Below are 24,295 nucleotides of genomic sequence, written 5' to 3'. Positions count from 1 at the left end.
GGGGAGGAGGAACGGAACAAAAATGATAAAAAAAGTGTCGCCACATTATCGCCGTAGCAATTTTACATTTAATCCCACCGCTGACTCCTTCTTCTTCTTCTATTACTTCTCCTTCTCCTACAGTATATCCCCCTACTGCTGCTCTCAACTTCGTGGCGTATCAACCAGAAACCTTCTTTTACATTCTTCTTTACAATCATTTCACATAACCATATCCCGACTCAATCCCGCGTGACTTACCGTGCATACGATGTCATTATTTCGTCATACTATCTCCCCCCACCACCACCTCACTTTGTTCTAATAGATATATCATAACCCAATAGAGAAATTTCATTCACCGTCTCGGGGGTGGACTTTGACATTCGTGTTAATCTTTGATAAGACATATAATTTGGCGGCAATAAATAAATTAAAAAAAAAAAAAAGACAAGATTAATCAATGTATCAACGTGCATGACAGATCCAAAACGCCGCATAATTTAAATGCACACTGTAACTCTCGCATTATCATTATTACAGATCATGTGTTTCAGGATACACATTATCATAATGGTTCTTCATCATAGTGAAACACCTTTGTTAGTATATTTTACCCACTTGTGGTTTTCAAAAATAACGTTGTTCAAATCCCGTCACCTATATATTGACCCAGTTAGAAAGCTCCGACTTTTTTTTTTTCTTTATTAAGAATATAATATTAGCTGCAAAAAAAAAATAAATGGCAGAATATGAAACTATCTCCAATAACGGGTATAGCAACCAGATACACTAAACTATTCAATGTTAATATGATTTACACACTTAGAGAAGATACCACTTTACTAGATAAACTATGATTCTTAATATTAACTAATTTAACTAAATTTTAAACTAAAAAAAAAATAATAATAACTATATTTATAATGTACAATAATAAGTAATGTAGAACAGAAGCATAAAAAAAACCATTTCAAGAAAATAACACACCATATTTTGGAGAAAATAGAATATGATAAGAAAATCAAATTGAAATTGAAGTTGAAACCTTTGAAAATGAATAAATTCTCTCTTATTAGTTTAACAATCCATGTTTTAACTATCAAAGCAGAAAAGAATACCGAAGTTAATAAATCAAAATGTTAATTTATTTTTTGCATCAAGCAATAATAATTAATCAACAGAAAAATGTAAAGGGCATAACAGCATGAAAATTTATAGTGAATAATAAATAATGAATAATAATTATTAAAACCGAAATTAAACTATAGTAAAAAAAACACTCCAGAATGAATGAAATAAATAAATAAATCAAACAATATCATATAAAAAAAAATATGATATTCAAATCACATCATCATCATAGGAAACAATAATACCAAAGCAGTAATAATTGCACCAATAGAAGCAGATTTGACAGAATTAGCAATATTCTCAGCATCTGCTGGAACTGCTGGAACTTCTGGTTTATCCCCACTTGGACCTACTCTTGGACCAGCTGGACCTTCTGTTTCTACCACTGGTACAGTAACAACTTGTTCAACTCCACTAATGAACTTAGTAATAACATAATAAGTAGTCAATGTTGTAGTAACTTCAGTGTCTTCAACCACTGTAGTGTATTCTTCACATATAGATTCTTCATCACATGTAGTAATAGTTATTGTCAAATCAGTAATACAAGTTTCAACTTCAGTGGTAGTGACAGGAACTGGACAATATGTGGTGTAAATTGTTGTACAAATGGTTTCTTTAGTAACACAAGTAGTTTCTTCATCACAATCAGTAATAGTAACAATAACTTCATCGGTAACAGTAGTCAAAATAACTTCGACGGTTCTTGTAACAACTGAACAACTACTCAGGCTATCACAATCAGTTTCAGTAATGGTTGTAAATACCGGTTCTATGGTAGTGGTGATGACTGAGCAACTGCTATCACTATCACATTCTGTAGTAGTAATCACACTTGGGACAGTGGTGGTTGCAGTAATTGTAGATGTTTCACTATCAGATCCTGGAGCAACAGTACCTGTTCCTGTCTCTGTTTCACTTTCAGTTGGATCTTCAGCAATAGAAGTAGTAGATGTCTCACTATCAGATCCTGGAGCAATAGTAGCTGTACCTGTATCTGTATCAGAATCAGTAGGTTCTTCAATAGTAGACGTTTCATCACCAGTTTCAGTAGGTTCGTCTTCGGTGGTTGATTCATCACCAGTCTCGGTTGGTTCGTCTTCGGTGGTTGATTCATCACCAGTCTCGGTTGGTTCGTCTTCGGTGGTTGATTCATCACCAGTCTCGGTTGGTTCGTCTTCGGTGGTTGATTCATCACCAGTCTCGGTTGGTTCGTCTTCGGTGGTTGATTCATCACCAGTCTCGGTTGGTTCGTCTTCGGTGGTTGATTCATCACCAGTCTCAGTTGGTTCGTCTTCAGTAGAAGTTGGATCATCCTCTTCGTCTTCAATATTCTGAACAAGAACTGATTCTAAAGCAGTACACATTTCTTGGTTGACGTAAACAATTTGATTACCATCATCATCCAAACATGTTGCAAATAAAACTTCATCTTCATCGAGAATAAATAAATCATTCAACAAACGCCAACCTTGTGTACTTTCTTCTCTGTTACTAACTAATACCAATTGACCTTGTTCTGGCGCAACATCTAATAACTCAGCTGGAAGAACTTTAACCCATTTGTCTTCACCGACTTTCAAGTAACCATCTTCATCAATTATAAATGAAGCAACAACATCTTCCTCATTTAAGGTAATAAAATTACCATCAGTTCTGAAATAAATTTCTTCATCACTAAAGATAACGGTTACATTCATTGGTTCAGCTGGATCAACTGTGTTCTCTGGTGGTGGTTCTTCGTAGTTTTCAATGACAATCTCGGTAATCTCATCACAGCCGCTCGCATCAACGTGGACAATCTTGACGTCATCAACTTCACAAGCAGTGTATACAACAAAGTCATCATCGAGTTTCAACTGGTCTCCAACTAAGCTCCAGCCATCGGTACCTTCTTCCCTGGCGTCAACAAGAGCCAATGTACCGGAGTCAACTTTAACCCATTTGTCTTCACCAACTTTCAAGTACCCGTCTTCGTCAATAGTAAACAAAGCAGTGTCTTCTCCTCCAACAGTAACGTATTCTCCATTAGTACTCAAAGTAACATCGTCTTCACCCAACTTACCCTTGACTTCCATAGGTTCAGCTGGATCAACTGTGTTCTCTGGTGGTGGTTCTTCGTAGTTTTCAATGACAATCTCGGTAATCTCATCACAGCCGCTCGCATCAACGTGGACAATCTTGACGTCATCAACTTCACAAGCAGTGTATACAACAAAGTCATCATCGAGTTTCAACTGGTCTCCAACTAAGCTCCAGCCATCGGTACCTTCTTCCCTGGCGTCAACAAGAGCCAATGTACCGGAGTCAACTTTAACCCATTTGTCTTCACCAACTTTCAAGTACCCGTCTTCGTCAATAGTAAACAAGGCAGTGTCTTCTCCTCCAACAGTAACGTATTCTCCATTAGTACTCAAAGTAACATCGTCTTCACCCAACTTACCCTTGACTTCCATAGGTTCAGCTGGATCAACTGTATTTTCTGGAGGTGGTTCTTCGTAGTTTTCAATGACAATTTCAGTAACCTCATCACAGCCGCTCGCATCAACGTGGACAATCTTGACGTCATCAACTTCACAAGCAGTGTATACAACAAAGTCATCATCGAGTTTCAACTGGTCTCCAACTAAGCTCCAGCCATCGGTACCTTCTTCCCTGGCGTCAACAAGAGCCAATGTACCGGAGTCAACTTTAACCCATTTGTCTTCACCAACTTTCAAGTACCCGTCTTCGTCAATAGTAAACAAAGCAGTGTCTTCTCCTCCAACAGTAACGTATTCTCCATTAGTACTCAAAGTAACATCGTCTTCACCCAACTTACCCTTGACTTCCATACGTTCAGCTGGATCAACTGTATTTTCTGGAGGTGGTTCTTGATATGGAACAGTGTTAAATGAAACTATTTCAGTACAGATGTCTCCACCTTCATTACCTGGGTATGTGGAAGCATCAGTAATAATATGAAATGGAGGAGCATCACCACAGTAATATAATTGACTATCATACATCAAATCATTGTCGTCCAACAGCCAAGTATTTGGTGTATGAGCATCACCAATTTCAATTTTCTTCAAAAATGGATCTTCAGCAGTACTTGAAATTGCATTAGCTGCATCACCAGAAATACGTAAATAATTTTCACCAGTAAGTTCAAATACATCAAATTCATCAGCATATAATTGAATATTGTCGTCACCTTCGTTAACTTTAAAATAATAGTCAGTCTCTTCAATGGATAATTTGACTCGAAATTGATCAGCCAAAACTGGAGTGAGAGCCAACAATAGAGACGAAACGAGTGAACTGGTCTTCATTGTCAGAATAAAATCAAATTAGTTTGAAACAATTTTGTTAAGCGAATGTAATAATTGATTAATAAATGAATCTCTTGATATAAAAAAGGAGGGGGAAAATCTTTTAAATTCTGAAATGAACTTCAACAAAGTGGGAAATATATCCTCTTTATATAATTATAATTTTAGGAATATATTTGTTACTCATATGTAGAAAAGTCTTTGTCTAATTAGAATTCCTCCTGGCTTGATTATTCATCTAATAATAATTTCATATTCATATGACGACTGTAAAAGAATGTAAATAATAAAGATCTAAAATAATTATTTTAACCTTAGATATCTCTCACGATTGACGTGACAATATGCAATAAGAAGTACAATTCCGTATGTTTGGGGAACAACCCAACACTCCAAGTCATAATAAAAACTAACCGCAGTAAAGAACTCTTAAATAATATTCACCATATCTATAATCCTAATTTCATAAATGTACAATAATGCAAGAAGGTGCAACTTTGAAACCATACATTTAAATTTTGGAGAAGGATATAATTTGAAATAATCAAAATTTGTTCTATTAATAGAACATATGAATGAAGCACCATTTTCGTGATTTATTATTTCATGAAAGTAGTCCATCCATCCTTTTCAGATGTATTGGCGTCTTTTGTGCAAGGATCTTATAGTATGCATTAGATCTGGGGACGCATAAGTGGATCTTGTGTCAAATAGTTGAATGGATCGAAAAGAAAATGAACAGATATAGATCACGATCAAATTCAAATATCAAAAGTAAAAAGGAACTAGAATGGCTTGTCAATGTAACCTTCGAGAATTGATTATTGCTGGCTGCTGGTTCACGCTAATACAAATATCAAATAACTCTGCCAAAAATAAATAAATAAATAAATAAATAAAACCAAACAAATCAACAAACAAGTAAACAATAATATTAACTGCAAAAAAATAAATAAAAAATAAAAATCATAATAAAGCGAAACAAATCTGTGATGAGAACGAACGAAGTCACTTATTGATCTTATGAAACATTTGCAAACTAGATCTAGTAATTATTATTTATGATCTTATCTATGACACCATAATCACGGTCTCTGCTTTTTTTTTCATATTTCTTGGGTGCAAGGAATGTAAACAAACACTGAAAGATAAACAACGCCTAAACCAATATCAAAACAACCCTCTACTCTTTCCTGTACATGTACCGTGACGCGAGTCACGATATCAAACAAATACAAGGATATCAAAGCGACGAAAAATTAGACATGTGTATATTAATTATTAAGGATGATTTAAAATATTAAACAATACAGATTGAAATAAAAAAAAAAACAGGAAGGAAGTAAATCAGTAAATAAAAAAGGAAACCCATTTAATGATTATTAGTAGATGCGGCATTTAAATTTGACTAAAAAACAAAAATAATTATAATTGTAATTGTAAAAATAAAGCAAGTCATTAGTGTTATGTATGAGTCTTAATAAAGAAAAAAAAAAGACATTAAATTTAAAAAGGATATAGTTATTATATCCTTTTTGACTCTATTTCATCTAAGGAAGTGGTTGACGAGACTGTATAAGTACTGCTTGGAGGTTCGTCATCAAAAACAGAAGGAGTATTGGAGGACACTTCGTCTCTATCTTCTTCTGTCTGTAGATCGGTAGTAATAGGATTCTCAGCCATTATCGGAATTTGGTTCTTTGAACTTTGTCTGGATCTAGAAAAATTTGACATTTCAAAAGCTTCTGGGGTTGCAGCCCTTGGAGACATGGATGTTTGAGTTTCTTGGTATAATCTGGTGTATAATCTACTTTCTGTGTCGTTAACAGCGACATAATTGTTTGACAAAGGGTCAATCAAATTAATATCTATCCTTTCAATCTCAGTGTAAGACCAACGACAGAAATAGCCGGTTTTAATTCTTGGCAAGTATTTGTATTTGGTAAATTCAAATACAACTAATGATAACATGGCACCACCAATTAAATCAACAAAGTAGTGATGGGTCAAATACATCGTACTCCACCAAAGATACGAAGCATAAGTAACCCATAACGCTTTGAATCTTGGGAATAACCAACACAAGAATAAAACTTCCATGATACAACAACCAGAATGCAATGATGGGAAAGCTCCAAAAATAACTGGAGAATTTGAAAACCCAGTGGTATACATATCAATTCCCAATAATTTATCAATTCTGCCCAAGCCCCCTGGTGAACCATGCATGGAGTAATTAGCTGGTTCCAAACCATGTAAATTCTTATACCAAGGAGGAGCAGCCGGGAACATCATTTGGATCATGACACCAAACAAGTTCATGTAACCAAAGGCAAAGCCAAATGATCTTAAAGCGGTTGGCGGGGCAAATAAAAAGATAATTGCTGCAAGAATGAATGGGAAACTGAAATGGATAATACCATATGGCAACCAAGCAAAAATATCCAAGACACCATTAGTGACTGTTGCTAAAACATTGGATAAATTATCACCATATAAGATGGTTTCCATAGCTGGTAAAACTCTAACGGTGATTGCAGGTTTCCAAGATTGCGGAATAGTTGCACAGTTGAAATATAAAGCCAACCAACTAAATACAGGTAATGCAGGAAGAAAAAATTGGGAAGTTAAAGGAATCAAAAAACAAACACTGAATGCTAAAACTATTGGTAATTTGATTAAAAATGAAGCAGGATAAACGATAAAGACAAACAATAGTACTGAGATTAAAAACCCATAATGAAAAACTTCTCCCAAAGTCCAATGATGATGTTTCAATTTACGGATAGTTGAGTTGATATTGGTATCGAAATTCAAATCACTGATGGTTGAATTAGGAGCCTTTTCCAGGAGAAAGTAATAATGAAATAGTTGATACGGTTTCTGTATAACTTTTGATCGTAATAATGAACTCATGATTTCTGATAATTAAAACTGGTTGTCAATCTGTTGCAAGAAAATATATAAAAAAAAATTTACGGATCAAAATAAACACACACACAGACACACAGACAGACAGATTCAGAAGGGGAAAAATAAAGAAAACAAATGAAACTCTAGTTTATGAATGAATACAGACCACCAAAGTATCTAAAAGGCTGGCTCTTTTGAAATAAGACAAAACTGTTATGGATGATCGGCAAGTAGGAATGGGCGGTGTATTTACTGAGTTAAATATGGCTTCTTCTCTTTGTCTTTGGTAAAGAGAATTATCAATAATCAAAAAAAAAATAGAATTTTTAAAAAAAAAACCGCAATAATATCTGAAATTACTTCCAAAAGATGATGATGATAATGATGATGCTCGTGGGTTGATAGATAAGAAAATTATTCACCTGATTTCACTCCTTTATAGATGATACTTATAAACAATCACAATAACACACACACAAGGGTCTATTTTATGTGGAAGGGAGAAAGGTCTTTCTGGTCTTTAGTTTCTATGAAAAATTAAAATGTTTGATGATGTCTCTCTTTACTCTTGTTTCATACCACTGAGAGAAAACTAAAAAAATAGGGGCAACACTATGAGGTCGTGTGAATGTGCACAGTAATTATTCTGTTTAAATAAAATTTCTTTTTTTTTTCTTTACAGTTGGGGGGTTCTGATTCTTCAATAGCAACAAGTTATTATTTCTTTTTTTTCATTATTCTTCTTCTTCTTCTTCTTGTTGTTGTTGTTGTTCTTGATGATGATGTTACTGTTGATTCTGTTCTCTTACTTCTAGGTAACATTAAGGCAAGTGAAGTTATACACTATTTTAAGAACCGGATGTATTCTTCCTCCTGCACAAACCACGGTACTTCCGGTCTCGCGTTTGTTTTTTTCTTTTTTCTTTTTTTTTATATAATTTTGGTTCGAGATATTTGAAACTGCATTGGGATTAATCCCCCCCCCCAGCGTAAACTATCATCTATTTCGTAGAGAAACTGCCCATGCCCCTTCCGAGGAATCCATGGTGGCAGGAAATAAACTTAAGCTTATAGCTTGATTTCATTTGGCTTGGCTTGATTTGGTTCGAGATGTGAATTTGAAAGGCTGAATTGGACAAGAGAGAAACTCAAGTTACTCTCGAAATCTATTGAAATTTATGTTAAAATTTGCATCAAAATTACTGCAAAATAAACCACTGTAGACTTAAAGATCGATAATATTTTTTTACACTTACAAGAATTGCTTACATCGATGAAGGTAAAATCTAACCAGACGTACATTTACTATCTGATCATACATCACTTTCCCATCCATATTTTCCTTCGTCAAATTATCCAATACTAATTGTATATATATAAAAAAAAAAGAATGGCCCCTGCCCACCCATTACCATTAATAGTCTTGTCTACTTCAATTCATTTGCCCCTATTTTATTTCTTATTTGCTTTAATTTCTAAAACATAACCAAAAAAAGAAAATAAGCAGAAACTTTTGAATTATTACTAAATGGTTATTAATTCCCCCAAATTGAATAAATTGCTTTACACCGCACACCCTGTCCAAATTAGGAAGGTATTCGGTAATTCACCATCAATCCACGTGATCAAGAAATGTACCAATCAACTTTACAATAAGACCTATTTATCAATGAAACGATCCTATTAAGCCTATTCTATGATAGTAAATTATTATCGGGTCGTTGATTTCATTTCAATTTCCCCTTCCACACACATACAACTACACCAGATGTTACCCTTTGGTTTGTTTGTTTGTCTGTTTGTTAATTGGATTGATTGATTGATTGTTAAAGTTTTCTGTGTTTTTTCTTCTTTTTGTTTTTGTCCTCATGTACACGTCACCACCCAACTTTTTTTTTTCCAGCCTTCCAACGCGGAACACGGCAACAATAAATAGGAGGACTGATTTCCACAGATTAAAATGAATTATTTCATTCTTATTTCTATTTTGATAGTTCTTCTCCCCTTTTTTTTTTACTTTTTTAAAAGTATTCTCCAATATCAATTGATTTATTGAATTTATTATTACAAGCCATGCCAGTCGAAGAACTTGAAGATCGTGTCATCATCACTGATCCATCTGATTCATCCAATTCAGTAACTATTTTGAAATTTGGTGCTAATATTATTTCATGGAAGAATAATAATGTTGAAAAATTATGGTTATCAGATGCTGCTAAATTAGATGGTAGTAAAGCCGTTAGAGGTGGTATTCCATTAGTTTTCCCAGTTTTTGGTAAACAAAAAGATTCAAATCATCCAACTTTTAAATTACCACAACATGGTTTTGCTCGTAATTCAACTTGGGAATTTTTGGGTCAAACTACTGAAAATCCAATTAGTGTTCAATTTGGTTTAGGTCCTGAAAATGTTGATCCAGAAACTTTAAAATTATGGAATTTTGATTTCACTTTATTATTAACTATTACTTTATCTAAAGATAAATTAATTACAACTATTGATGTTGAAAATACTGGTAAAGAATCATTTGATTTCAATTGGTTATTCCATACTTATTATAGAATTGATGATATTACTGATTCTTTAGTTAATAATTTGGCTGAACAAACTTGTTTTGATCAATTGGTTGGCGAATCTTATATTGAAAAGGCTCCAATTATTAGTTTCCATGAAGAATTTGATAGAATTTATTCAAATGTAAGTACTGAAAAAACTTTACAAATTGTTGATAAAGGTAAAGTTTTATTTAATGTTGATAGAAAAAATTTACCTGATGCTGTTGTTTGGAATCCTTGGACTAAAAAAGCTGAAGGTATGGCTGATTTTGAACCAAAATCCGGATTTCATCAAATGTTATGTGTTGAACCTGGTCATGTCGCTACAATGATTTCTTTACCTCCAGGTGATAAATGGTCAGGTGCTCAAGAAATTACTCTTGGTGGTGAAATTAAAGTTCAAGCTAAGATTTATTAGACATTGAAAGATAGTATATATATATATATATATTAATATTATATTTCTTTACTAATTATTAAATGAATTTATCTTTGAATTTTTTTGAAAATTATTTAATGATTTTTGTGATGATGAAATTGTGGGTTTATCATATAATGAAAAAGGTTGGGGTATCGTTACTGATTTTGATTTTGGTAAGGTATTTAAATTAGTTGAATTGTACAATACACGAGAATTGATTGATCTTGTAGATGAACTAGTTCCAAGTGATCTTGAAGGACTTACTCGTGATAAATGTGGGGTATTCTTATTAGTAATAGTGTTATGATTGGAATTATAATTATTAAATTGTGATATTGGTTGTTTCTTATCAAATGAATCACCATGAGGTGGAGGAATAGGAACAGGACCAGTTGGTGATGTTGGAGTGTTACCACCAAAAGGTCGATTTAATGAATTCATTGATGGTTTTTTTTGTAATGTTGGAATTGATGATTTTTTATTTAATGTAGGTATTGAAGATTTCTTTTGTAACGATGGTATTGATGGTTTTTTATTTAAATTTGGCAATGACGGTTTTTTATTTAAATTTGGTAATGATGGTTTTTTATTTAATGTTGGAATTGATGATTTTCTTTGTAAACTAGGAACCATTGGTTTAATAAATCTTGATTGTTGTTGTTGTTGTTGTTGTTGTTGGAAATATTGACTATTGCTACTAGGTTGAACAACACCTGCCATTTCTAATGAACTTTGTCTTAATTTAAAACTTGGTGGATAAGGTTTGGCAAATTCATCTTTATTTGGGGATCCAGTATCAGTAGTTTGTCTCAACATTGAATTCAAATTTCTTGAACCTTTAGATGGTGAAATTTTTCTACTTGGACTACTATTATTATTACCCGTAATACTACTAATACTAGTACTACTATTAGATTCTTTTATAGTAGTCTCTTTATTTTGTAATATTGGTATAGCAATAACTTCATCATTACCATTTAAAGTTCTTCTTCTTTTGCTTGCAGATTCTTCTAATCCATGATGATTTTGTTGAAGTATAGTATCTTTAGATAATGATCTAACATGTGTTGATTCATAATTAGATTTTTGTGGTGATGGAGTTTTAGTATTGGTATTATTATTATTATGTATTGAATAATGTTGATTTATTGATTCCATTTGTTTAAATTTATTAAAATGTATCCCACTATATCTTTTATTTCTTCTATTCATGACTTGATTTCCCCCATTTCTTGACGTATCACCTCCAATAAATAGATTCTGTTGATACTGTTGTTGTTGTTGAGAATATTGACTTCTATTTGACGCTATTTTTGTTGTTGAAGGTGATGACATTGATTGAGTTATCTCTTGAGCTCTTAAATTCAACTCAGATAAAACATTATTTGTCAATCTTTGAGAATAACCTTTTTGTAACATCGTAGAAACAGTTGGTGATGTTTGTATATCATCAATACTTGGATATAATTCATTATTAATACTATCATAATTACTTTTATTTCGTTTATGTTTATTTTCACTATGATGATGAATTCTATCAGGTGGTGAATTTAATGTAAGATTTCTGATTTTTTTAATTGGTGTATTCAATGATACATTACTTGGATAATTCATAGTTGATTCCATTTTGATATTCCCTAAGTTATTAACATTTATAGCCCACTCCTAACAGATAATTCAATTAACGTCTTATCTGAAGATGATGGTGATGATGATGGTTATTCATCTATTTTTTTTTTTTGTTTGTTTGGTCTAAAAAAAAAGAAAAATTGTTTTAAGATTAAAATGGCCCCCAATTCTCGCTCAATCTCCTTTGGGACAAATTGTAAACAATAAATAGCGATGTCGTGCAGTTACCAATTATTTAATCATTGACTGAAAAATGAATTCAATTTTTATTTTCAACATCACAACCAAACCGTTCAAAGATCAAATCAAGAATAAAAATAATATATCCTATAATGAAATTACAGGAATGATCTACAGTAATTAACAACAAGGAACAAAAAGTAGAGTCACACAAATATATATATAAATATTAATTAAGTAAATATAAAACTGAATAAACAAAAGATACATTCTCTCAACATAGATTGCAAGTTGGTAGGGGATATAAATTCTCTATTAATTTTTAATTATTCATCAAAATAATAATAATAATAATAAAAAGCTAATCAATTCTAAACACTGGAAACAATTTCACTAGCATTCTTCAACACTTCAACCATTCTAATACATTCTTTTCTCTTTTGAACTGTAACTTCATTTTCTTTAACCAAATCCTCCAAATCTGGACTACTGTACATCTTCTCTAATAATGTCTTTTGAATTTCATCTTTGGATTTATTGATCAATTTCAACATAATAGCTTTTGGCACAATGTCCGAAACAGTACGTTTAACAATATTATAATAAGAAGAAATCAACAATTTGATAACTTCTGTTTCCATGGTTTCTCTTTCACTCATAGTCCCAGTGGCTCTTAATACTGGAGGTGGTGCTTCCATTTGTTGTAATCTCTTTTTGTTCTTACTAGAGAAAAATCCACCAAAAAATCCATTGGCAGTGCCATCTTCAACTTTTGGTGAATTTGGATTTTGTTGCTGTGGTTGTTGACTTGGTGGTAATGGTTTACCGGTCTTTGGATCAACAGCAACTTGTGGTTTTGGATGGAATTTTTCTTCAACTATAGCCATGGCCTGTGAACCTTTTAACAAATCTGGATGAGCAGTGTTAACATAAGTTTCTTCAGCTTGAATCAAATCATTAACAAATTCATTAGTTGGAATTAAAGCTTCTCTTAAATATTGAATAAAATATTGTGACAATTGTTCCTTCAAAGCAGGATATCTTGAATATTGTGGTTGACTGATAATTTGGGACAAAATTCTCACCAATTCGTCAAAAATCAAATTGATACATCTAGTAGAAGGTTCTTCCATTCTTTTAATTTGTTGTTTAACTAAAACTTCAAAAGCTTGAGTACCAACAAATAATGAAGGTGCAGAACCTGAAGTATTGTGCATAATAGTTCTAATATCACCATCTTTAATTTGATCAAATGGATCAATGGCATTGATACCATTCTTGTAAATTTCATGGAAAACAAATGAAATACGAGCACCACCACTTAATTCTTGAGAACTCAATTCATTCGATTCACCATCCAAAATTCCAGTATAATCTTTAGTGAAATTGGTAATCATACTCAAAGCAATCGAAGCTGGAGATTCCGCCATTTCAGGTCCAAGTAATGCTAATTCTTGACTGTATTTTTTCAATGAATGTTCTATTCTCATTTTAATATCTGGTAAAGTTCCTTTAATATGGTGTAATAAAATACCATTCAATTTCTTAGCCAAGTATGGAGTACCACAAAACTGGGCTTTAGCTCTATAAGATGGATGATTTTCAAAAAATGCCCTTTCATCCTTTAAAGCGTCTCTAATAGTCTTTTTGGCTTCAATATCTTTTTGACCTCTGTTGATAACTGGAACATAACCAAAACGTAATGGAATAACTCTACCGGCCAAGATATCAATAACGTCAGTACCTTGATCCATTAAATCAACTTTAGTTAAAACACCAATAGTTCTGGCACCTTCAGGGTCAACTTCTCTAGCTAATTTCAAACCATCTGAATTGGCCAAATCAGTATTGGCAGCATTGACAGATAAAATAATAGCATTTGGTTTGGAAATAAATTTCATAATCATATCTTTGATTTGTCTTTCAATATCTTTTGGTTGATCACCAACTGGCACTTTAGTTAAACCAGGTAAATCAACCAAAGTTAAAGTTAAAACATGAGGTGAATAAATTCTTAAATTGATAGGAACTGGAGAAATACCCAAATTTTTACCAGTTTTAGCATCAGTTTCCCTAACAATTTCATTTCTAATATCTTCAAAATTGTAGAATTTTTTCCCAGGTAAATGTAAAAATTCACCCCATTCTTCGGCATTATTTTCACTTTGTCCTCCAGTAGATTCCGATGAATTAACATCAATTAAATCATTCTTTTTAGAATCTGGTGGTGGTCTTCTATTAATTAATTGTAAAACCAATGGTCTTCTAGTGACAATACCAGTACCTCTAGGTAAAAAATCTCTACCAACGATATTTTCCAAAACTGAAGATTTACCACTTGATTGAGAACCAACTACGGTAATTTGTGGTAAATCAACTGGGGAAGATGACCCTCCTCCCAATGGTGCCAAAGCATCTTGTAATTTGTTAATGGTTGCAATCAAAGTTTCATCCATCTTGACTATATGTTTGATCTAAAAAATGAATGGTGTATGTCCTTATTAAAATCAAATAAAGAAAAGTGCTGTCAAAATTTTTGTTATCGTTTTCATGTTGTACAAGAGAGAGAGAGAGATCGTTGTTGTTGTACGTTGATTTGTGTGGCCACCGAAAAAAAAAAAATTATTCTCAAAAAAATTTAAACAATGGTCAAATGTACACGACCACCAAGATCATGTTTTTGTTGCAGTCAAAGACCAACACTGCCACCACCATGATCAATTGGAGAGGATAAATGATAGACATGAAGATAGACCAAATTCGTATTGTTTATTTTTTATTATGAAATTATATAACGTATACATTGAAATATAAATCATTGATTTTCTTTATCACAGCTTCGGTGTTTTCCCATGGAACACCAAAGATACCAGCATTTATCTTTGGCATATTAATGACGATTTTACCATCTATAGTTTCTAAATCCTCGTATGATTTTAAGATTTTATCTAAATCATTTATAGCTTGTTCAGTATGATGAACAATTTGTGCTGCAGATTGGTTAAAGTCACTTGTGAATAAACAAGCAATTAAAATTGATGGATTATCCGATTCAATAAGCAATGATTTACCCAATAAATTGTTATTTTCATGACAATACTGACTATATTCTTTATTTGCTTGAGGGAACTTTTTTCTGAAAATTGCTGCAATTCCACCACCCCAAGATCCTTGAGTATTACAAGCATGAGCAAGGATTATCTTTTTACCAGAAGGAATTGAATGAGTGAACAAATCACCTTGGATGTATTTAATGACCGACATTGTCAATTGAGTTGTATTTATTAATAATTGAATATGTACAAATAGAGGAAAAGAAAGAAGAATCACAATCAAGGGGGATTTTTTTTGGTTGTCAATTTTTTTTCTTTTGTTTCACTGCTACCCATACCGATGATTGTTGCTAGATTTTTTTCTCCTTACTTCCACCTAACTTCAAAGTGATTGATTCACCAGGGGAATTGTGTTTAATGCCATTGAAAAAGAATCCATGTTCACTTCCACAGCCAAAGACATTCTCATAAACTTTCTGTTCTTCGGATTGATGATCTTCATATCCTGTTTGTTCATAAGAATTTGTAAATGTAAATGAATTGACATATTTATCAACATTTCCATCGTCATGACGATTCAAATATCTATCCTCTGGAGTAACCATATAAAATTGAATTTCACTTCCATTCTCTAACTTAGCCTCTGGAGATAAGGCAATTATATCTGCTTTAGCTCCCCATCCTCCACCTCCAGCAATAACTTTAAATCTTTCCATAGTATTACTATTTGGTTTCTTAATCTTCACATAAACTTCAGTTTCTTTAGACCCAATACTCATTAATTTATTATTATCTTCAAGAAACTTGGGCTGCTGGTTTATTATCAACTGTTTTCAACAAATTACCAACACATTTAGTAATTTTAAATGAATTTTCACCAGGATATAAATCAGTCCAATTATCATGAATAGACGCATGTGAATGTCTTGGAACCACGCCTCTTGGTAATTCAATTTGTAAATCACATAAATGTTGACCCAGATGATTTATACCACCCTTTTGATTGTTAATATGTGAAAAATAAAATAACGTAATTATCGATCCAGTAGAAAACACAGTATTTGCAAGATTTAAATTCAAATTCATATCATTTCTTAATTTAATATTCAAATTAGATTCAATATTTTTCCAATTCTTCTTAGCTACTACTATATTAAGTCCATCTGATTCTCTTGGAGGTTTATTTAAATCATCTCGATCTTCCAATAATAACGATTGTCCAATTTTAATAGGCTGATTCATCCAAAGTTCAGAAACTCCATTACGATGTGAATATGGAACTACTGTATCTACACCAGCAACCACAAGCTGAAGATCTGAAAGAGATGGATCTTGATGAAATTTAATTGAATCTTCAATAACTTGGGGTAAATTATTTGGAGTTGATAAAACAAGTAATGATTTGGGGATGAAATGTGTTGGTTTTTTCAACTGAAAATCATTGGGATTGATAGTTGTTTTTGTTAAATATGAAAGAGTAGAATTTGTATAATTTAATCTTTGAAATTTCTTGATCATTATTGGATATTTCATTTCTATGAACAAAGTCTATATAATAAAAATAAAGGGATTTTAATTTTTTTTTTCGTTCGTTCGTTAGTGCTCATTGCTCAACATCATCGATTGGTCTCTTTTGTGGGATGGATTGATCTTTATCACCATCTTGTTCACCTACTTCGCCTTGTTCTTTCTCTTCTTGTTCTACTTGTTTGGTCATTTCTTCAAACTCTTTTTGTAGGTCTATAATTTTATCACCTCCTTCATCAAAAACTTTCTTTAAAACTGGACCCCATACTTTTTCATCTCTATCAAAATCTTCAATCTTAAATACATTTTGATCTAATTTCCATTCAGATTGTTTAACTCTAATCAACTCAACCATATATGCACTGGATTCCATGGCTCTTCCAATATCACTAATCAAACTTCTAATATAAGTACCGGAAGAAACATCACTTACGAAATGAATCATTGGCAATTTTTCCGGTAATGATTCACCATCCGGTAATAATCTAGCTTTACCTACTTCTTTTGGTAAGTTTTCCTTTTCTGCTCTTTCTAGATATTGACTAGAAAAATACAATGGAGAATCATTCAAAGTTGGGTTATTCATTAATCCATGTTCTTTTGGTACACCATTTTCATCCAATTCACTTTGTAATTTAACAAATTCATGATCGGTTTTCAATGAATCTTCTTCAATAACTTTAATATCATTAACAGTAACATCTCTGACTTTAATACTTGTAGGTAATGGTAATCCTTCTCTTGCGTATTCATATAATGGTTTCCCATTAACTTTCAAAGCAGAAAAAATAGGTGGAGTTTGTTTTATATTCCCAATGAATTTTTGTACAGTTTCATCAATTAATTCTTTAGTAATATGATCAATTTTATTTTGAGTTATAATTTCCCCTTCTGAATCACCAGTAGTTGTAGAAATCCCCAATAATGCTTTAGTTTCATATGTTTTTTGACATTCAGCAAGGTAATATTGTAATTTTTTTGTACCTAATCCAATACCAACAACTAATACCCCACTAGCTAAAGGATCTAAAGTACCTCCATGACCAATTTTAATCTTAGCTGATGATACCTTTTTATCAATTCTCTTTTGATTCCATTTTTTATTTGTACCTAAATCTTTTCTAATTTTCTCTTTCATTTCTTGTAAATCTTTGGCAAAAACACCAGACTTGGTGAATTTGTCTTGAATTTTATCAATAAATTTGGCGGATGTTATACCCGATGGTTTATAAACTGCAAATACTCCGTTCATTCTGCGTAATAGCATATACGATTGACCTGATTCAAATGGATTAATGATATTAAAGGAGTTGATATTTTTTGTTTTCTTTTTTTTTTCCTTTTTCCAGAAAATTTTCGCTTCGGATTTCGCATGGATATATCTCATCCCATGTTTGATGGTCTAGGAATTTGAATATCAAGCTAGATAGGGGGAAGATTGTTAGTAATCGGAATTGTCATACTTCCAGTGAGTGTTAGATGATACATACTGTTAGATAACCACTGACTCTTGGAGATATAACCTTATAATCAATATTCTTTTTGAGATTCTCTTGATTAATTCCATCAATGTAATCTTCCAATTGTTGAACTTTTCTTCTAGTATAAGAATAAATACCAATTAAGTTTAAGATCTGTAGGAACAATCCACCAGTTAATAGCTCAAGTACATTCTCTAGCAATGTCCATTTATTATACGGATTAAAGGCTAATTGCAACATTAAATTAACATGATCAACAATCTTTTCAAGTTTTTCTTTACTAATAATATCTTCTAATCCTTGTATCTTTGAACTTTCATTGAATATTTCTCCATCATCATATTCTCCACTAATATATTCGTCCGAAGTTATTGCACCTGATTCATCACCAGGATAAAATTTTGAAAATTGGGGAATTAAATCAGGATAATCTAAAGTATCATAAATCCTAGGAATTCTAATTATTCTAGTTTGTTTATAAATACTAGATTTAATATCTTCATAAATATTAGGAAAATGATTAATTACTAATGATATTTCTTCATCGTTCCCCATGCCTTTAGTTCCAATAGCCACATATTCATTGTAATTAAAATATATTAACTTCTGTGGCTCTTGCTCACTGATGTCTCCTTCTCCCAGTTGTGAAGCACTCTTTATCTTTTCATTCATATCAGTCATTTTTCTAATGGTATATGTGTGGTGATATCTGTATGTACAGTTGATAAGGATAATCTTATTAATTTTACTAATATTCAATTTTTAGTTTAACTTTTTTTTTTTGCTGAATCCCGTTTTTGTACCCCAGACGTGATCAATGGCACGTGATAAACTTTAATAATAACCATATTCAATGACAGATGACTTTTCGCAGTGCCTATGTGCAATTGTCCAAGTATTCCATGAGTAGATAGGATATCTTCTAGTAATGCCACCTTTTTTTTAACTTCAATGCAGTTTTGGTGATATTCATCTTCAGTATGGTGATTTATTTTATTAGGGTTTTATAAAACACTGAAAAGTTCACACACACACACACAGGGGCGTGTCTCGCACAACTCTGGGATTTTTTTTTTTTTTTTTTCTCCTGTGAGTATAAATTCATCACAAGAAACAGAAATTGGAAAAAAAAAAATTTTATTAAAGGTTTTCTTCTTCTTCTTCTTTTCGTCATTCCTTTTGTTTGGATCATCGGTATTAGCCAGGTATGTTATTAAGAAGATATTACCAGCCATGATTATTGGATGTATGTTGTAAAGCAATATATCATTTTCAGTAATCAAGGTTCAAAACAAGATGTGGGCGAATGTGTTCTTTTGGGTGGTTTTCTTTGTTTCATGTATTAATTTATAATGATGATACTGAGTCGTTATGGCTCCATAGCATAAACCCAGCTCAATTGATATTTATTGTTTATGATAAGAATTGTTTAAGTATATTTTATATACCTGATCTATAAATGATGATGAAACAAGAAGACCCAGAAAGAAATATTCAAACAGTCTACATAATTTAATAAGACTTTTAATATTGAATACTAACTGAAAATCCTGTTATTATAGAGATCGGTATTTGGGAAGAAAGAATCTTGTTTGTCGTGGGGCTTTGTCGCCGACTTTTCCAGGTACTAACTTCAATATCAATGTAGCATCTTTTTGTTATAATAAATATATATATATATTATTTACTTCTGTTTTATCTATCAATAATGTAGCAATATTGATCTCTTGTTTTACTCGCCGACCTTGAAGTACTATTCTCTAGTTGAATATCCTCATTGGTTGTTCATCTCTTTCGTTGGACCCGTTGACAATCACTTTCGACATAGTCGTGCGAATGTGCCGAATTTTTGGTCAATTTAACCAAAGAGAAAAAGTTGAAAATTTTTCGTGGATCGAAATTGAATGAAGGAATGGATATCAACAGTAATTAGATTCCTTGTTAATAGATCATAATGTTAAGAAAAATAGTTGGTAGAACTGCTTCAAGTAGTTTCAACCAATTAAAGGTATCAACTCCTAGAATTTCAACCAGTCTTTTAGCATTACGTTATCAATCATCTTCATCAACTACTACTACTACTACCACTACTGCCACCACAGGTACTACAACTACCTCATCTACTCCTGGTTCTGAACAACAGCCTGTTGTTAAACAAGAAAAGAAACAAGAAGATATTAAAAAGAAATCAAAAAGAGAATATGTTCCAATCAATCCAAAATTGCAAGACATCTCTGAACAAATTAAATCTGCAATTTTAAAAAATGAAGATTTAAGTGAATCGTTTGAAATATTAGAAGAAGGTATTTCATTTTTAAAATCTATTCAACAAGATGAAAGAATTAGTGATTCCCAAATTTTCTTTAAATTTTATCCATTAACTATTGAATTATTCAGATTAGCTCAAAATCAACCAAAAAACAATCAACCAGTTTTTAAGAAATCATTAGATGAATTATTGGAATTTTTTGTTAATAATAAAATTGCAACTCCATGGCATTTCTTACAAATTGGTGTTAAAGATTTAATGGTATCACCAGGGGAAGAAATCACAGCAACCCATTATCAAAAATTTTTATCACTTTGGTTTAAATGTTTTGAATATTGTAAACAAAATGAATATGTTTATATGCATACAATTTATTCAATTAGAGGTAAAAAGGGAGAAATTGATTATCAACCATATTATTTAAATAATTTAGCAGTTTATTGTTATGTTCAATTATGTTCACTTGGAGAAATTAAATATTCACCAGTTGATGCTAGTAAATTTTCCAATAAAGAAAACCATATCCCATTGAGATACAATATTCAAAAGACATTAAATCATTTGGGATTATACAATAAAGGAAGTTTCCAAAATTTTGCTAACTTCTTGAGAAATGATGAAAAGAAGAGATTTGATCCAAATGGTGCTCAATCATTATATAAAATTGATAATACTTTTGATAAGAAACAATTGGATATGGTCTACTTGGAACTTGTTGAAGTTTGTAAAGAAAGAAAAATTCAAATTGATGAAAAGATTATCTGTGCATTAATGGAAAGATATTTGAAATTTGAAGAATATGAAGAAGTTTTCACCCTTTTCGAAAATATCATCAATTCAGGTATTAAACCAAATATTGAGTCCTGGAATGTTGTCATTAAAGCCATGACTAATCCAACCAGAATCAAATCTGAACTGAAATATTCTAGAAAACAATTGATGGAAAATTTCGAAAGAACCATTAAAACCATTCAAGCATCAGGATTGAAATTCAATGCTGGAACTATTGGTGCTATTGTCAGTGGTTATGCCAATTTTGGTGAATTTGAAAAAGCCAATGAATATATGAAGAATTATTCATCTATTCCAGGAGCTACTAACTTAGCTAATGATGGGTTATTGCGTGGATTGATTTCCAACAATAAAACTGATGAAGCTGAACAAAAATTACATGAATTCATTTCCCAATCCAAAGCACAATATAAACCAAGTACAAATGTTATGAATGATTTCCTTCATTACTATATCCAGCGTAAAAATTATAGTGCTGTTAATGGATTAACTCAATTTATGAGACAACATGAAATTGAAGAAAATGTCACTACCAGAACTATTTTAATCAATGCCTATTTTGAAAGTTTACATGCTATTGGTAAAACTCCAGATTTATCATCATACTTAAAACAAATGGAACAATCATCCAAGGCTAACAAAAAAGGATTCAATGAACATATGCATTCTACTTTATTGAAAGGTTTGATTCAAGGTGGAAATATTGAAGCAGCAAGACAATTGTTTGATATTTTAAAGAAGAGATATCCTCGTTCATCTTGGTTAAATACTCAAATTATCATTGCCGAAGTAACTTTAGGTGATGCTAAATTGGGTGAAGATTTATTCAACAACTATATTAAAGAAATTAGAAATGATAACATAATTTGGAACACTTTTATTCATAATTTATTACAAAAAGATGAAAGATTAGCTGATGTTTATTTCAATAAATTAAAACAACAACAAGCTCAAGAAGGTAAAGTTGGTCCTAATTTTTACACTTATTATTTCATGTTGCAACATTATAGAAGAAAAGGTAAGAAGGATAAAGTTCAACAATTAATTAATGAATTGAATGAAAAAGATTGGAAAGATTTTGGTAATGTTTTACCTAAATTTATCAACAATTTAACTGGATTTGTTGATGTTCCAGCTACTTTATTACAAAGAGTCAATGCTTAAACGAAAATCATCTGTAAATAAATAAAATCAAAATATTATTATTATTGAAAAAAACACAGTTTAAAAACAAAAAAAAAAACACAATTCTACATAAGAATATTAATTTATATATATATACATGTACATATTCAAAGAATATATTAATTATTTCTGTTTGTTCTTATTTTCTTTATTAGTAATCATCATCAACGTTAACTTCACCCATGGCTTTTTTCCATAATGGAACAGCCCAATGAGTGAATCTATCTTTAGCATTTGTAAAATTATCCAAAGCAGGACGAGTATCCAACATAAAAGCAGGCATTCCAGTTTCTTCATCATCAGGAGCACCATAATAATCAATAACATAACGAACTTCTTGCCAACCATTATTTTTACCTAAACTTCTTAAAACTGTCCAATCATGTCTATCAAAAGGAGGGATAGTATTAAAAGTTTCAGGAAATAAATTACCTAACCATAAATACATTCTTGCTTTTGGACTTAAATCATGAGGTTTACCAGTGAATTTTTTCAATCTTGGTTCAACTTGACTTTTTAAAGTATATGATTTTTCCCAAGATAAAATTTGTTGCCATGCTCCTTCATTTAAAAAATTATGAACTTCAACCATACTTTCAACTGCATCTTCAGGTATTCCATCTCCTTTACCTTTTTTTAACATAGCATTCAACATCTGTTGAGGACTTGGATATTCCCATAATCCTTCTCCTTCCAGTTCTCCTCTTGGAATGGTAGAAATGGTACGTTCTGTAGATAATTTGATTTTTTGACCTGGTGCCAATTCAGATGATATAGCCATAGGCATGTTATTTAATGGATTTAATACTTCTACATCATCATCATTATCACCACCATTACTTGGTTTAATAGGACATGCGGAAGATGTGGAAAGTTTTGTATGATCTATTGGACAAGCTGAATATGTAGATGATGTTTGCAACTGTTGTTGCTGTTGTTTTTGTTGCTGTTGTTGAGGTGTATCGGCCCAGAACCAACCCATGATGAATATTTATTGTAGTATTTGTAAAGTTTAGTTTATGATGAATGAATCAACCACTAAAACAAGACTTGATTATTCTTATTTTTTTTTTGATGAGAGAAAAGGCAAGAGAAAAAAAAAAAAAAATAAAAAGAAAAAAAGAAATTTTCCCTACAATATGCTTATGTAATAACGTGTGTTGACAATCACGTGACTGTTTTTGCATTTGCTTAGAAATTGAAACAAACTCTTATCAAAGATAATACGTCAAATTGAACATCCAATAATTTTCTAGATGATATTTTGTCTGTGATAATGATTTATTATTAATGACAATGTACCGAGAAAATAGGATGAACGGGAAGTATGGTTTGATAGGTGTCAATTGAGTACCACGGATGATACATATATATATATACATCAATGTAAATTGATTTGTAAGTAACCTCAAAAACCAAAAAAAAAAAAGTATATTTATTAAGGTTACAGTATAATTAGTTTGTGATCAGATATTCCAACTAATTCATATCTAAAAAGTATGAACTAAATACCGTAGATGATATTATTGAACATGTTGATTATTTGATAATAATATTTTTGAATTTGATGTTGTAGACCTTTTTTTTTTTGTGAAAATAAGAATAATTTAATTAGAGTATATGTTCTATTGAAGACCCCGAAATAGTTTAAAAGTTTAGTTCCTTTTTCCAAATCAAGTAAGTATAGCCAATTAAAAATAAATATATTATTGGTTGATTTCTTCGTCTATGTCTTGATTGAGTTTGGCTAGTTGGTTGATTTGTTGATTAGGTTTTAGTTTAGAAAATTCACAATCTGACATTTAAATCATTTAAAAAATTATATGTACATGATTAACATGTGTCTGTTTTTTTATTCTATGA

At 31.5% G+C, this 24,295-nt stretch overlaps 12 protein-coding genes across 12 annotated transcripts; 2 read left to right on the top strand and 10 right to left on the bottom strand. All coding sequences in view use genetic code 12, as the record gives it.

The window, feature by feature from the left end:
* Positions 1-1,328: 1,328 nt before the first annotated feature.
* CTRG_05377 (uncharacterized protein) lies at positions 1,329-4,427 on the bottom strand (the record flags this gene model as incomplete). The annotated part of the gene is made up of 1 exon (XM_002551033.1): positions 1,329-4,427. One exon carries the CDS (start codon positions 4,425-4,427, stop codon positions 1,329-1,331), a length of 3,099 nt encoding a protein of 1,032 aa, XP_002551079.1.
* A 1,524-nt stretch (positions 4,428-5,951) lies between these two features.
* On the bottom strand, positions 5,952-7,343 carry AUR1 (inositol phosphorylceramide synthase; the record flags this gene model as incomplete). The annotated part of the gene is made up of 1 exon (XM_002551032.1): positions 5,952-7,343. The coding sequence occupies one exon, from the start codon at positions 7,341-7,343 to the stop codon at positions 5,952-5,954; it is 1,392 nt and encodes a 463-aa protein (XP_002551078.1).
* A 2,070-nt stretch (positions 7,344-9,413) lies between these two features.
* On the top strand, positions 9,414-10,313 carry CTRG_05375 (glucose-6-phosphate 1-epimerase; the record flags this gene model as incomplete). Its single annotated transcript, XM_002551031.1, has 1 exon — positions 9,414-10,313. One exon carries the CDS (start codon positions 9,414-9,416, stop codon positions 10,311-10,313), a length of 900 nt encoding a protein of 299 aa, XP_002551077.1.
* A 51-nt stretch (positions 10,314-10,364) lies between these two features.
* Positions 10,365-11,942, bottom strand: CTRG_05374 (uncharacterized protein; the record flags this gene model as incomplete). The annotated part of the gene is made up of 1 exon (XM_002551030.1): positions 10,365-11,942. One exon carries the CDS (start codon positions 11,940-11,942, stop codon positions 10,365-10,367), a length of 1,578 nt encoding a protein of 525 aa, XP_002551076.1.
* Positions 11,943-12,496: 554 nt separating this feature from the next.
* On the bottom strand, positions 12,497-14,581 carry VPS1 (dynamin-like GTPase; the record flags this gene model as incomplete). The annotated part of the gene is made up of 1 exon (XM_002551029.1): positions 12,497-14,581. The coding sequence occupies one exon, from the start codon at positions 14,579-14,581 to the stop codon at positions 12,497-12,499; it is 2,085 nt and encodes a 694-aa protein (XP_002551075.1).
* Positions 14,582-14,912: 331 nt separating this feature from the next.
* Positions 14,913-15,389, bottom strand: CTRG_05372 (ADP-ribose 1''-phosphate phosphatase; the record flags this gene model as incomplete). The annotated part of the gene is made up of 1 exon (XM_002551028.1): positions 14,913-15,389. The coding sequence occupies one exon, from the start codon at positions 15,387-15,389 to the stop codon at positions 14,913-14,915; it is 477 nt and encodes a 158-aa protein (XP_002551074.1).
* Positions 15,390-15,528: 139 nt separating this feature from the next.
* CTRG_05371 (uncharacterized protein) lies at positions 15,529-15,957 on the bottom strand (the record flags this gene model as incomplete). Its single annotated transcript, XM_002551027.1, has 1 exon — positions 15,529-15,957. The coding sequence occupies one exon, from the start codon at positions 15,955-15,957 to the stop codon at positions 15,529-15,531; it is 429 nt and encodes a 142-aa protein (XP_002551073.1).
* Positions 15,958-15,973: 16 nt separating this feature from the next.
* On the bottom strand, positions 15,974-16,711 carry CTRG_05370 (uncharacterized protein; the record flags this gene model as incomplete). The annotated part of the gene is made up of 1 exon (XM_002551026.1): positions 15,974-16,711. The coding sequence occupies one exon, from the start codon at positions 16,709-16,711 to the stop codon at positions 15,974-15,976; it is 738 nt and encodes a 245-aa protein (XP_002551072.1).
* Positions 16,712-16,781: 70 nt separating this feature from the next.
* Positions 16,782-18,092, bottom strand: PUS4 (pseudouridine synthase; the record flags this gene model as incomplete). The annotated part of the gene is made up of 1 exon (XM_002551025.1): positions 16,782-18,092. The coding sequence occupies one exon, from the start codon at positions 18,090-18,092 to the stop codon at positions 16,782-16,784; it is 1,311 nt and encodes a 436-aa protein (XP_002551071.1).
* Positions 18,093-18,180: 88 nt separating this feature from the next.
* On the bottom strand, positions 18,181-18,867 carry CTRG_05368 (uncharacterized protein; the record flags this gene model as incomplete). The annotated part of the gene is made up of 1 exon (XM_002551024.1): positions 18,181-18,867. One exon carries the CDS (start codon positions 18,865-18,867, stop codon positions 18,181-18,183), a length of 687 nt encoding a protein of 228 aa, XP_002551070.1.
* Positions 18,868-20,140: 1,273 nt separating this feature from the next.
* CTRG_05367 (uncharacterized protein) lies at positions 20,141-22,411 on the top strand (the record flags this gene model as incomplete). Its single annotated transcript, XM_002551023.1, has 1 exon — positions 20,141-22,411. The coding sequence occupies one exon, from the start codon at positions 20,141-20,143 to the stop codon at positions 22,409-22,411; it is 2,271 nt and encodes a 756-aa protein (XP_002551069.1).
* Positions 22,412-22,583: 172 nt separating this feature from the next.
* CYC3 (holocytochrome c synthase) lies at positions 22,584-23,414 on the bottom strand (the record flags this gene model as incomplete). The annotated part of the gene is made up of 1 exon (XM_002551022.1): positions 22,584-23,414. One exon carries the CDS (start codon positions 23,412-23,414, stop codon positions 22,584-22,586), a length of 831 nt encoding a protein of 276 aa, XP_002551068.1.
* Between the last annotated feature and the right edge of the window lie 881 nt (positions 23,415-24,295).

Source organism: Candida tropicalis, assembly GCF_000006335.3.
Source record: "Candida tropicalis MYA-3404 genomic scaffold supercont3.8, whole genome shotgun sequence".
In the NCBI taxonomy this organism is placed as follows: domain Eukaryota; kingdom Fungi; phylum Ascomycota; class Pichiomycetes; order Serinales; family Debaryomycetaceae; genus Candida; species Candida tropicalis.
The sequence above is the reverse complement of the archived record's forward strand: the minus strand, read 5'-3'. Positions and strand labels throughout refer to the sequence as shown.